The sequence below is a fragment of the Pagrus pagrus genome, assembly GCF_965226575.1.
Source record: "Pagrus pagrus genome assembly, chromosome: 1".
Classification (NCBI taxonomy): Eukaryota; Metazoa; Chordata; class Actinopteri; order Spariformes; family Sparidae; genus Pagrus; species Pagrus pagrus.
This window is the reverse complement of record NC_140185.1, coordinates 1087227-1102601: the sequence shown is the minus strand read 5'-3', so window position 1 is coordinate 1102601 and position 15375 is coordinate 1087227. Positions and strand designations below refer to the sequence as shown.

Sequence of the window (15375 nt, the reverse complement as noted above, 5' to 3'; positions counted from 1 at the left end):
TCTTCTTCTTCTTCTTCTTTTTAATTATTATTTTACTTCTTATAATATTTTTTATTATTTATTCATTAATTTATTATTTTTTATTATTATTATTATTATTATGACTATCAACTTTGGAATTCTCCCTCCAGAGTGTGGAGGGAGACACGTCATGATATTATAGAACTGTTTTTACAGGATGAGTTGAATGTATGATATTGCTGTACCTCTTTTATTATAAAGCAATTTTTAATTTAAGTTATTAATTGAGTTTACCATTCCAAAACGTCTCCATCATGACTGTGTAGTTGTAATTTTTTCCAATTTGATCAACAGTTGCCTGGTCACATCAAAAAAAGAGCCCACACATGTCATCAGATCTAATCATTTTATTCACATGTTGCTAAATACTGACTGGCACACAAATATGCATCACTATTTGCACACTGAGTCCCACCCACTTGAAACCAGCGTGAAGACAACAGACATAAACACAAAACCATAAAATCTTTCATGTGCAATAGTCAGTCATGATCAGTGTAATAAAAATACATCTGTGAAAGTGCTTGACACTTAAAATGATCAGTTTACTGATGGTACGAAAACAGTATTATTTTGCAGTTTGATTTACTGAAAAATTTAGCTGCAGTTTGTCCCAGTTTAGAGTGCATTATCTATTCATATCCGAATAATGTATTTGGAATTGTTTTCATATGAGGGAGCAATTACCACCCGGATAGCCAGTTTTCTTGTAAATAACCTGTCTTGTTCTTTTGTAATAACATCATTATTTTGTGAAAATGAACTGAAATGAATTGTTCAATATCTTTTTCATTATCACAAAAAAAAAACCTTATCCTAGGACAACAGGATAATTGACTTGTGATCTTTAGATCACTGGTTTCCCTATTTATCACAACCACAGCACTCTGGGCTTCTGTAGCAGATATTATTAATCTAACTGGAAACATCTGAAGCATACACAGTCATTTCAGTTAAAGCTCTCACTAAATGCCATCTACATTCATTTCCTGTTCTCAACTGTTCTCATTAAGGGCCCTGCAAAGTCCCTTATGGTAATATGTCAAAGCTGACACCTATCAGTCTTCTTCAACATGTGTGTCCCTCTGGACTATCTGAAGTCTGATGAGGTTCTGTGTCCTCAGACATCTGAAGACTGGCAGTGGTCGAGTGAGACAAGCTGAGCGTGGCTGTAAACCCTGATCACATTTCCCAGCGTCTGGAAGTGATTGGGGATCCTGATTTGTTCAGACTTCCTCCACACTGGGGCTGGACAGTATCCAATGTTTGATACTGTTAGACCTTCCCCAGATTTTCCTATGGTACACAGTATTACCACCAGATGATTACAAATCACATTGAAGGGGGCCGCCAATTGCTGCTATATTCTACATCTTATGTCACATTAACATTTTTAACACGTTTTTATGTTAAATCATAGGTGTCTCATTTGCCGCAGAATCGTACGTCAAGGTAGCCACCAAGTAGGCTAATTCAGCCAGTCTATAACGTTGATACACACTCCTCTTGAGCACTGAGCGGTGATTACAGCCTCACTATCGTCGTACAGATAGCTGAGTGGAGCTCTCCATCAGCTCCCCAGCCACTGCCGTGCCTCCCAGTCCAAATCCATGCATCCAATCAGAATCAGGAAAGATGAATCTGAAAAAAAGTTAATTTGAACTCTGTTCTCTGTACTCTGCCTAGATACTGTGTCATTTTTTAGTGATGTGCTCAAAAAAAGCTCATCATTTACTCCTTAGTTACGAAGCACAAACACACACACATAGGCACACACTTAGATATGCACACACTATTAGGCATACAGTATACTGTATATATTGCCCCAGCCATGCTACAGAGGTCAAAGACAAAGCTGTCAGAACCATGGAGAGCAGTCTATTTGACTGAGGCGCTGAAATTACCACAGATTTTAACAAAAGGCATTTTTAGTACAATAACCTTACAAGTGCAATTCTAAATAGAGGCAAGATATTATAGGAAAGAAGAGAGAAGAGAGCTGCAATACTTACAACATTTGCACCATGTCCCAAAAACTGTCTTTTATGTTTGAATGCTTGCTTGGCTTGCCTTGCAGGATTGCTCAGCTCATCAGTCTTGACAGATTTTGTGCTTCAACTAGCCGGGCTCACATGATCAAATCAAGACCTAACATTGGACAATAACGCACAAACATTACCCAGCAATCATCATTGCATCTGTATATGACAAAAATAATCTGAAAATATTCATTTAATTGAATAGTTTTTTAATAGTGTTTATAGTTTTATGCAGAATAAGCCTATAATCTTGTAAGGGTTTGCTTGCAACTGACTTTTTTTTTTTAACAACATGACAGAGATGGGTTTGCCCTTTTAAGGGATATATATATATCTGTGAAATGTGATGATACACAGACATGTTTTTACCAGAGGTCTGCTCTCCAATAGGCAGGGGAACTATCTATGTTTACACCCCTGAGTGACACCCACACACCCAAACAAAGTGACACATAGAAATTGTGAAAAAGATGTGCAGAGCGTATCAACTTTTACACGGGTTCTCCAGGTCATCAAGGTGTCCAAGAGTTTGTGCTGATTTTACAGCTGCTGTAATCTGAAGAACTGAACTTTCTGTCCAATATCTCCTGCCATTCATGATTACATTTACATTTAGGGCATTTAGCAGATGCTTTTGTCCAAAGCGACTTACAATAAGTACATTTGTCACAAGGAAGAAACCACAACATATCAGCGTTGATAAAGTAGAAAAGATAGAAACAATATTAAAGGCCTCTTGCGAGCAAAGTAGCTGCCATTTATCAAGGGTACTTTTCATAAGTGCCATGATGTAAGTGCTAAAGGTAGGAACATGATTTTTTATTTATTTTTTGGGGGGGGGGGGGGATGCTTTGCGGGGTCGAGGTGAAGTCTGAACAAGTGAGTCTTGAGTCTTTTGCGACAGATGGCGAGTGACTCTGCTGTCCTGACATTAATTAAGTCAGGACAGCATGTCCTAATGATTAAGCTAATGATTAAGTGTTGCTCTGCTGACTTTAGCCATTACCACTTGTATGCGACCTGGCAGCTAGCAGTAGCATTCATGTCTTCAGTGGAACATGCTTTGTTCCAGTATGGAGAGAGTGAAAACTTGTGCTTAACTTTTTTTTTTGGTTTCATTTTCTATTCACAGTGGAAAAAAGTGCAAATCACATATATCAGGGTCAGAATGAGAAATACTTTATTGATCCCCAAGGGGAAATTGGTAGTACTCATTGCATTAATTGTTTCCATTATTTATATGTAAAATTTTAACTATAAATAATGAAAACTAAGGACCGTACTTGCCTCTGACCTTGAGAAGCACTGGCTTATTGACTAATGTAGCTAGGCAAACTCTATCTAGGTATCTGTGATACCTGCTAGTGGTGCACCCTAACAATTTTTTCTGGAGATCATGGCTTAGTAAGGGTGTAACAATACACAAAAATCACGGTTCGATACGTACCTTGGTTTTGAGGTCACGGTTCGGTTCATTTTCGGTACAGTACGGGAACAAAATGCAAAACATAAATTTGCTTGTTGTTTATTCGGAACTTTTGTAAACCAACAATTTATTGTAACATTATACAAAATATGAAAATAAAATTAAAAAAATAGAATACTGTTGTAAAGTGCTGCCTGGTAATAAGTTAAATAAATAATTGTCACTGTCTCTTTAAGTCCCTCTGCCAGGTTTGCACTGGTGTGTTGTTCATACGGGCTGAGTTGCTAGAGAGAGGCTGCTTGATTGCCAAAGTCAGCTGCGTTTGCACTAAGGTCATTTTTTTTCTTGTAGCAGTGATATTCACACTCGGGTGGTGCCGTTTCAAGTGCCGCGGCACAACGGAGAAATTCAGCCGAATTTAGCACAGAGCAGACAGGAAGTCTGACACGAAACAACAACAACACATCCGGTTGATTTTCAAAATAAAACACTCTGCGTTGATACAAGCACAAAAACCTCAAAAAAGAGACAAATACGCGCTCTTCTTCTAATCCTTCAGTCGGGAACACTCCGTGATATGTTTATAACACGTATAACTGCAGTCGTGTGTGATTATGTAATTATCACAGGAATTCCTCGGTTTCGTTTCTCTAGCTGTTCGGCGGAACTGCGCCGTGCCGGACTCGTCTTTCTCAGTTGCAATATTTAACCAGGAAGCCGAAGTGTTCCCAAGCAGGAGACTTAAGCGACAAGGGAGGGTCTTCAAGCTCTGGTTACGCGCTAGCGTTAGCCATGATGTAAACGGGCTGCACGTGTAGCTTCAGGCAGAAAATAAACACAGCAACTTCTGTTCTGGAAACTCACCCGTGCACAGCCCTGTACCGAACCGAACATCCTGTACCGAAACAATTCAATACAAATACATGTATTGTTACACCCCTATGGCTTAGCTAACATTTCTTGTATATATATATCAACAAGCTGATTAGCATAGGCTAAGAGCATTTTCTGGATATATCTGATCATTATTAGCTAGATAGCTAATCTAAGCTAAGCTACCACTAGATAATGTTATAAGGTTATATGATTTTATAATGTAGGCATGGATAACGAGTTGAAGGAGACATATTCTGCTCATTTTCAAGTTCATAATTTTATTTTGGGTTACTTCCAGAAAAGGTTTATATGCTTCAATGCTCAAAAAAAAAAAACACATCAGTTTTCTTGTATTGGCCTGTGCAACAGGCCTGTTTACTCCCCCTGAGATATTGTGTTTTAGCTACTGTCTCATTGAGACCCGCCTATGGAATACTCACTTTGTTCTGATTGGTCTGCCTGAGCCAGTACCGTTCACCTTGTCTGTGTTATCAGCAAGTTAGTATCATTTCACATTCATGGTAGTATCTACAGTGAGCGGCGGCATAAATTACGCAAATGTATGACATGGTTGCGTAGTGTGATCTCACAGAATTAAAGGCAGGACTACTGAGGCGTTTCAGGCACTTCAGGGGCAGTGTTTCCGGTGGGCGACTTAGGGCTTTTTAATTTTTAAGACCTTTTACTTGCCCAAGAACCTATATAAAACCATGAAGAAAAAGAAAAAAACAAATTATGGAGTTGGCAACACAATTGGAGAAACTCCAGATGACAGTGTCCCCCCTGCAGGACAATGCACCCTGCCACACCACAAAAACTGCTTAGGAACGGCTTGAGGAACACAACAACCCTAGCATCTAGTACGTCCCATAGATGCTCTATTCCAATCCGATCGAGCATTTATGGGATGTGCTAGAACAAGTCCAATGCATGGAGCCCCCACCCCCCAACCCTAGAGGATCCACTACAAAGTCTTGATGCCAGACAACACAGGAAACCTGCAGAGGTCTTATGACCATGCCTTGACAGGTGGTATAGTTAGTTTATAATATAGTTAGTAGTTTAGTGGCCGAAAGTGCATATCACAGCGGCAAGTAAGAAAACAAAACAACAAATCACAAAACACAATGACAAATAGGACAACACAACAACTGTGTGGAAATAAAATTAACAAAAAACAATACAAAATGTATTTGCTGTTGTGTTTTGTTGAGTTGTTTTGTTTTGCTTTTCTATTAATTATTGTGATTTGCACTTCAGGGCCACGGTACACATGGGATTAAAAATGCATCAAACAAAAAAAAGAGAAAAACTAGATAAAAGACAAATAGACAGGATCACTCTCACTAACCTTGCTATGTGTATCAACAGTAGGGGTGGGTAAAAATATCGATACGGCAATATATCGCGATACTTTGCCGCCCAATACAATATCGATTTTTCAACTCCAAAGATCGATTTAAAAAAAAAAAAAAAAGATTCATGTTTAGACGCGTTGTGAATGCAGTACGACTTCCGTACCTCCACTCCGGTAGGTGGCGCCGAAGAGCGACTCTGCTGTGCGGCGGGCGTATTTCTGTATTAGAGAGAGTGGCTGAGGTCTTTGCAAAATGGATGTCAAAATAATAACGCCTCCGCAATTTAAAGCTGACGTTTGGAAGCACTTTGGCTTCAAAGTTAAGAGAGATGGCAAGAACAACGAGCTGGACAAAGAGAATGCCGTTTGTAAGCTATGTCTCGTCGCTGTGAAATATTGTGGGAACACAACGAACTTGCGAGTTCACTTGGCAAGACACCACGCCGAGATATTGGCCGAGAAGCAGCCGCCAAAGCGGACTGAGCCAAACCAGACTACGCTGTTGGACAACTTCCTACCCTCTACCTCACCTCGTGCTCAGTGTATCACAGAGTCGATGGTGCATTTCATCTGTAAAGATTTGCGCCCTTACAGCGTCGTAGACAATGCTGGCTTCAGGTGGATGCTACATTGTTTGGAGCCGCATTACAAGATACCGCAACGCGGCTACATGGTGAACACAGCGGTGCCCAGGAAGTATGAGGAGGTGAAGAAAGTCGTGAAAACATCTCTTAGCGCTGCACAAAGAGTTGCCTTGACGTGTGACGGATGGACGTCCAGAGCCACCCAGTCGTATGTGACCATAACATCCCACTACATATCCGACGACTGGGAAATGGTTACACATGTTTTGCAGACGAGGGCCATGCACGAGAGCCACACCGGCAGTAACATTGCTGATTTGCTGAAAAGGGCAATGGAGGAATGGGGCATACAGGACAAGGACCCAGCCATTGTCACAGACAACGCTAAAAACATGACCAGCGCAGCAGAGCTAGCCGGTATGCTGCATTTTAAATGCTTTGCGCACACTCTTAATTTGGCTTCTCAGCGTGCACTAAAGTTGCCAGCCGTCCAGCGCTTGCTGGGAAGAGTGAGGCGGATTACCAACTTTTTCAGACGCAGCGCCATTGCCAGTCAAGTCTTGAAAGAAAAACAGAAGTTGCTGAATCTGGAACAGCACAAACTCAAGACCGATGTGGTCACCAGATGGAATAGCGCACATGATATGCTCCAGCGCTTCCTGGAGCAGCAGCCGGCAGTCACTGCTGCCCTGCTGTCACCTGAGGTGAGGAAGAATGAAAAAGATATCAGCACTGTCAGTGAGGCTGACATTACAGCTGCAGAACAAATAGTCGCTGCTATGAAGCCCATGAAGATTGCCACTGTGGTCATGGAAGAAGAGAAAACTCCCACACTGTCAGCAGTTGCACCAGTCCATGCCCACCTGATCCAAGAACTCCAGGAGAGCCCAAGTGACTCTAACATGATAAAAGAGATCAAAACTGCCATATGCCAGGACCTCAAGAAGAGGTACTTAGATGAGCAGAGGGAGACTCTTCATGTGTGTGCAGCTCTGGATCCCCGATTTAAGACCTTGCCGTTCTTGGATGAGGATGAACGCCAGACCATCTATGATCGAGTCACCACAGAGGCTGCAAGGATCCAGGTGAGCTAGACTATTAGACTGCTTTCAAATATTCTTTCAATATTTTTCATAGAGAGTCAATACAAATATTGCATAAATACTAAAAGTTTAAAATACATAAACACTGGTGAATGTTAGTAAACATTTATATTACATGAACAGATTATGTCAGCATTTAATTGTAATTTATTTCATTTGAGCTTATTTAATTTACTCAATTTCATGTGATGCTTTTTTTCAGCATGGAGGAGCTGGAGAGGATGTGACAGGTGAGCCAGAGACTCAGGCTGATGGAGAAGAGGAGGAAGATGAGGATGCAGGGCTGGAGGTTCTAGGTGAGGAGGACAAAGGGAGCAGCCAAGGTCCTGAGGAAGAGGAGAGCTTCGCACCACTGTCCACGTCTAAGAAGAGATCCAGGGATTCTTGTGGCCTTGCGGACCTTCTTGGTCAAACATACGCTTCAGGTCAGTATAGGAAAGACCCCCTAATGTCAACAGTTAGTTTTAGTTCTTATCCCTGCAGTTGAATATTTGAGCCTTACTGTGCTGAATGTTTGTTCAGAGTTTGACACTAAAAGACTTATTCAGATTTTTCCACTCAAAATATAATTTCCTCTCATTTAAAAAAACAGATTCCTCAGAGCAAGTGTAATGTACATTACTCGGTGGTTAAAGTTTCATATTGCACTTGTGTTAGTTTGATATTTGTCCAATATTCAAGTTACACATGCTCAAATAATCTTCTAAGGAGTCTGGATTTGATCTGTAACCAAACTGCACATACTTTATTCTGCACCATGAATCTCTAACATTAAACTGTAGCGAAAAAAGGACTTTCGGTGGTCTTAAAGAAATCGCTAATTTTTGTGATCACTGTTTCAGGGGCTGCACAGAAGCTGAAGACGCCAGAGAACCAGGCAGAAGAGGAGATGGGAAGATTCAAAGAGACTGCTCCGATGCCAATTACAAAAGGGGCCAATCCACTGAACTGGTGGAGGGAGCACGAGTGCGAGTATCCTCTCCTGTCAAAACTGGCAAAGAGGTATTTGTGCATCCCTGGAACAAGTGTCTCCTCTGAGAGAGTTTTCTCTACTGCGGGGGACATTATCACCGCACAGAGGAGTGCACTCACTCCAGAGCACCTTGATCAGATTCTCTTCTTAAACAAAAACCTAAAAACAAATGAAGTGAGGAACAAGTTTTAGGCCTATCCATGTGTCCAAATGTTTAGGTTGACTATTTATTTTGTTTACAAGAGGACTATGTGCACTTTATTTTCCTATTGTATATTTTGTTTACACATATACCTCTACATTATTTTCATATGACCTCTTCAGTTCAGTGTTCAAACAGTGACACAAAAGGAGAAACATTATTTATTTATTATTATTATTTTATTATTTATTATTTTGTGCATTGTCACTCAGGGTACTTTATCCTTTTTCATTTTATTTTCAATATTTATTTCAGTGAATTTCATGGGAATTAATAAAATGGAGAGGCTGTTTTGAATGAAATAGTTTTGACTCAATTTGTCCTCTGATCAATATCATCTGATGTACATATACAGGTACTTGTGTTTTCATCTTTATTTATATCGCAATATCGTGATATCGTGATACGTATCGTATCGTGACCAAAGTATCGTGATACGTATCGTATCGTGAGGTTCTTGCCAATACTCACCCCTAATCAACAGTGTTAAATAACACAGTTTAAACTACACTTGAGCTCATCTGACAATAGTGTTGTGTGGTGGTGTCCACGAAAAAGGTCTGGAAACGCTGAAATAAAAAGTTCAGGTTTAACATATTGTTGTAGCAATTATTAACAAAACAAGCCTTTACAGTATTTCTTCAACGTTGCTCCTTTCTACAGTGTGCTGGTTGGCATAGTTGTGTCACATCCTGAATAAGCCATCAGCAGACCTGCTCTGTGGCCATCTCAGAGCTGTGAGTTTAGAAGAAGACTAATGGCCATAGCTGCAGACATTCTCACACCCCGAAAACTCATACTACATACATATGCACACACACACACACACACACACAAATGCGCGTGCGCGCACTACCAGTTTGTCCAACCATGTTGAGGAGTTGATACATTTCAATTGGCGAAATCTATTATTTGGTTCGTTATTATGGAGCCATGTCTTCCTGTGTCTGGTTTAGCATGGAGCCGGCTGCTGAATGGCTGTTGTGTTGTTCTCGCCGCTCTATCTGACCTAAATGGTCAATTAGACCAGGCTTGCTTTACACTGGGATAAATGAGCTGCTACCAGTTTAGTCTAATGTTATTGTAAGCCAGCAGGAGAACTTTTTAGTAGTTAACACACACCAAGAGATTGGGTTGTTGTTATTGTTACTAACAAGGGGGAACAGATTTAACAGTGTGTCCATGCTGTCATGGGGAAAAGAACGTACTGCTATGGCACATTGCACACATGCATCAGTATTTCACTGGGTTAATATGAGTTTGTGTATGTGTGTAGTCATACAACATGTTTTTTCACATTTTAGGAATGTACCTACAGGTCCTTTTCAGAGCAAAGAGAGAGAAGCTCAACAAAGTTCAAGGTGAAAAAGTAGGAGAAATATTCAGGCCTAGAAGATGGAGAGCAGCATGACAAACAGCACAGGTCAAGACAGTCAAGCAGAAACACAGTAACTTCTGCATACATTTTCAGCCCTTTCAATTCTTGGAAGTCTTTACACCTTTGAAAAGCCCTGCCCATGTTGATATGGGTCTTCGCCCAGGCCTTATCGTTGTCCTTTTAAAAAAAAAAAGTGTTCTTCTGACCTTCTCATCTCTGGCTGTTTTTCGGCCATCTCTCTGTCTTCATTACACGCAGCAAAATTGCCTTGCTGCCATATATATATATATATATATATATATGTATATATACACACACATACACACACACACACACACACACACACACACACACGCACACACACACACACACACACACGGGGATAACAGGGGGGCACTCCCGATGGCAGTGCCCCCCAATGAGGGATCTATAAAGTCTTCTGTTATCTCTTATCTTATTTGTTAGTGCTTTGACAAAATCTCTATAACTGTGCAATGCAATGATTACATTTTAATTTAGAAAATCTCTACTACACCTAGATAATTCTTTCATTCATAAAAATAATCTCTGTCAGATGTTAGATGAGAAAATCTTTCTTAATCTATTGCATTAAATGTTTTCAGAGCTTTTGATTATTTAAAGGATAAGTACCGTTTTTTACAACCTGGACCTTATTTCTGGCAAAACATATGGTCATTTACTCACCCAGATAACTTTGGTGTCATTCGGCGTCGTTCGGACGAAATTAGATCCAGTGTAGCGGCGATATATCCATATAATGGGAGAGACGGGGCAGCGACACACAGCCTCTATATAACGCATTATCTGCCACGAAACTAGTTCATTTCATCAATATTTTGTTATGAAATGCTAGCGCTATTCCCCTCTGAGTCCGGGCTCGTCCGTTATCAACATCCGGGGTCAAACTAGCAGTAGCAGCTACAGGTAAACAAGCCGCGCTGTCGCGGGTGCGCGCGCAGCTCAGAGACGACATCTTCCAGGTCAGAGGTAGTAGCTCAGCCTACAGACCCCGGATGTTGACAATAGACGAGCCCGGACTCAGAGGCTAATAGCGCTAGCATTTCATAACAAAATATTGATGAAATGAACTAGTTTCGTGGCAGATAATGCGTTATATAGAGGCTGTGTGTCGCTGCCCCGTCTCTCCCATTATATGGATATATCGCCGCTACACTGGATCTAATTTCGTCCGAACGACGCCGAATGACACCAAAGTTATCTGGGTGAGTAAATGACCATATGTTTTGCCAGAAATAAGGTCCAGGTTGTAAAAAACGGTACTTATCCTTTAATACATCACGTTAGTTGGCATTAGTGCTTAGAATTTTCTTTTACCTTGTTTTTCAGGAGCTGTGATGGCAAAAACATCCGATACAGAACCTGCAGCAACATGGTGAGTGGAATATTTATTACTCATGGCTAATATTAGTTGTTACATTCATTTATATTTATACATCTGAGAGGGTTTGCACTAGGGCCCGACCGATATGGATTTTTTGGGGCTGATGCCGATACCGATTATCAGGGGGAAAAAATCCGATAATCGATTAATCGGCCGATTTTTTTTTTTTTTATAAAGTTTTAAAATTTTATTAATTTAAGTAATATATCTACATATTTACTTTTTTTTTTTATATAAAGTTTTAAAATGTTATTAATTAAAGTAATATATCTACATATTTACTTTTTTTTTGTTTTAACAAATGGCTGCTTTTGAGCCTTTCAGGCACTTCTACAAAGAATTAAAGGCAGAAAAATAATTTCAAATCCTTTTTATTGCTGAGTCAAGCAGCATATTAACATGACAACCATCCAACATTAGGCCTACAACAAGGCACCATTAGCTACTGCTCTTCACGCCGACAGGAAGACCGACTGATCATCTCAGTAATATACCACGGATTTATCATGAATCAAACTCGGACCGGATAAGCGTTTTCAACTACTCGCCCCCTCCCGACCCTCCCTCCCCTCCGCCGGTCGGTGCCTCCCCGTCTTAACTCGCGTTACTCATTTTGCTCCGGTCTTATCTGGAGACATGCAGCTGCCTCAGTGAGAGAAGTAGCTAGTCGATTACGTAATGTGTACTGTTATGTTTATTCTACCGTTACTGGCACGGCTAATATGTGTAGCAAGGCTAATAGCAGATGGCTAATTCTAACTTTAGCTTGCATATTACATAGTGCTTAAACGTTAACTCGACATGATCAAGACCAACACAGCGGGGAACATCGTGAAGTGGGTTGAATTGAAACTTGTTGACTTATTGTTTATTTCACAAACTTGTTTATTTACCGTTGAGGCGGACCACTCTCCTCCGTGCGTCCCTGCCGCTGCCTGCTCCAGATCAGTCACTCTGCTGTGTTGTGAGGTGGTTAGTGGTTAGTGGATAGTGGATGGAGTTTGTCATGAGGTCGGTGCGCCCTCTACAGGATAAATAGCCTAATGTCGGGGGATCTTTTCAAATGGGGGAACATTTTCAAAGTAAAACCAAGTCTTATTCCCTGCAGTTTATTTCTGAAAATATCGGAGACAATCGGCAAGTTTTGGCCGATTACCGATTAGTCTCAAACGGGCTATAATCGGGCCCTAGTTTGCACATTTAAACCTTTTTGAAGGTGATGTGTATTTAAATAAAAATGACAGGATCTCTTGTTTCAGCAAGTAGCCAAAAAACAACATGTGTTTGCATCTGATGGAGAACACCCTCTAGCTGCCGTAGGAATCTAGGGCTCTAGTGCACTGTGAGCAGAAGAGGGAGTCGGGTGACATTATTATAGAGCTACAGTCCACAAGTCTACACAGGGAGAAGGTTGGTGTGGATGGGTGGTTTATCATGGGAGATTGCTTTGTTTCCTGTTTCCTATAGTGAGCCAAGGTGATTTCTTCCATGGCTGTGATTGATACCTGAACGGTAAAGGTTAGGTTCACAATTTTCAAATCCGTCTTAAAACAAGTAGTTGTGATGAACAGCAGCCTTTTCTTGCTGTAATCATTCCAAGATTTTCATACCTAAAACAGCAGTTACTATGAGACATGACCACAGCTCCCCTAATTCCTCAGTTTAGCTCCCCGCTCACTGCGAAAGATTCAGAGCTCAGCAGGGAGCTATGGGTGATCTGTAGAGACTTTTGTGTGCTATAAAACTTCCAGGGACTGAATAATTAAGCTATGTCCTGTTGATTTGGTCAAAAGAGGAAAGAATATGAAACTGAGGACACAGCAGGTATGAAATGTGCTCTCAGCCCTCTACAACTATTGAGATTAATTCAGGTCATATCACAAATATTTTATGCAATGCATGTGACCAAAGTTGGGGAATAAAGGACACCTTCATTATTTTGCTTTAACAAAGTTGAATTTTATATATGAATAGTCTCTTCACCAGTCCTTGACAGTCCATCCTGTCATATCAACAGTTGTTGATCCACGAAAGACAAACAACCACAGCTATCCCATGATGGTAGTTCTACAATGGGACTTTCCCAATCCACAAACACACAGCCAGCCTGTTGAAACAACCACACCATTTTTAATCAGAGGAAGACAAGTCGTATTTCGCCTCTACCCACTAATCTGGATTTAATGTAGAGCTTCAATCACATGCAGTGGGAAGTGTTCCCAAAATAATATTTATCCCATCTCCCCCATTCACACATGGGGGCTAACTCAGTCTGAACTGAGGGCTCTGTTTACTTGGCTCCATACAGGCATCAGAAGGATCTAGCCTGGTGAGTGTGAATGAGTGAAGCTCAGTGTGTCAGACTAGATGTGTCCAGATCTCCGTCAGAGAGAAGACCACACAGTTATTGGCTGCCACAAGTCTGTCACCAGTGGAACAAGTGTGTCTTATTGATCTGAGACAGGTTTTAATCCAAAGAAGCAGCAGATGTTTGGTTGTTGACAGCTTTTCTGTAGCATTACCTCCTCTGCCACAGTCACATAGCCTGGATTTTGTCCAGTCTTAATCACACAAACACGTGTTGTAGCTGATATTTTATTAACCACCAAGATGTGTGGTTTGAATCGTCATGGCAGTCACATATCTGACTGCAGACCTTGACCACTCATATTCAGGTTTCCCACATATCCCGGAAATTCTGCATAATCTTTTTCAGATTTCTAGTAGGACCCAGTAGGAAAAATCAGGTTTATACATACAGTAAAGTATCATAGCTTGTGGTATTATATTAGAATCAGCTTATATGTAAGCAGATAGAGGTACAGAAATGTCAAAATAAACTACCAAACAAGTTTCGGCCCTCCAGGCTTCTTTTCACAAGGTACAGATGATTCTTTAAAAGCAAAATCACAGATGAATCCCTGTTCAAGTACACACCTTGGTTTATAGAATCTATTAAATAGTTCTGTTTTATTTTATAGTATTGTTTATTTTGAAAACTTATGTTTTATAAACTATCAGCAAACCATGTAAACATCAATATTGGTAAATTTCAAAATGGATTTTAAATATCAATATCGGTGTCATTCTCAAAAATCCAGTATGGGTCAGGCTCTAAGTTCCAGTCATGGAGAGGTCCTGGAAAATGATAATATAGACTAAATGCTTCCTGAAAAAGATAAGCTCACCTGAAAAAAATGTATCATGAAACAAAATCATGAAAAAACTATGCTGTTAAATGAAAAAAGCTCTTACAGACGTGATAAATTTGCTTGTTTACTGTTAAAGGAATAGTTAAAAAAAAACACCGGACTTCTCATCAGCATGAGGGTGAGTCGATAATGACTGAATATCGTTCTAGAGTGAACTATCCCTTTAAATCGTGTCCTCTGAGTTTTAAATGTCATTTAAATTTGGAAAAGCCTCTGATGTCAACAGGCATTAAAGAGGTGCCCTATGTATTTTCCTTATTCTTTAAACATTTGCAAAGTTGATGCTTTAAATGTTCTGAAACCTGCATTGTTTATTTCATGCTTGGTAGTTAAAAACTGAACACTGACAACAAAACAGAAAATGTAAACTTTTAAGAAGGAGACAAATTGACAGTAAAACGGAATATGAAAAAAGTTTGGAAATAGACAACAGTTAAATATGAAAGGCTTTTAAAAATATTCTTACATATGGCTTGATTAAATCCTACGGAAGCATATTGCTGCTACATACATACACACAAAAAACACTATCATGTGAAACCATTATTGTAATAACATGAGAAAAATCATGTTAAAATGTGATCATTTATATTGTTATAACAATATGTACCATATTGTTAGAATATCTCATGTACACTGTTTGATTAAGTTCTTCTTCATGCTTGATTTGAGACTGTGAGATATTGCAGTTATTGCGCATGGTGGATGGCTTTGTAAGTATGTGTACAGTAATGAGGAGTATAACATGAAGCTCAGCATAAGTTCAATCAGGAAGACTATC

General features: G+C 40.0%; 1 protein-coding gene across 2 annotated transcripts in view; it reads left to right on the top strand.

Annotated features, from left to right (window-relative positions):
* The window catches only part of adamtsl3 (ADAMTS-like 3), a 432074-nt gene that overhangs the window by 221840 nt on the left and 194859 nt on the right, over positions 1–15375 (top strand). For both annotated transcript variants that reach the window (XM_084353771.1, XM_084353770.1), the window contains one exon: positions 11328–11373. In XM_084353771.1, the coding sequence (XP_084209897.1) occupies positions 11328–11373 (46 nt within the window). The remainder of the gene's footprint in view (positions 1–11327; positions 11374–15375) is intronic.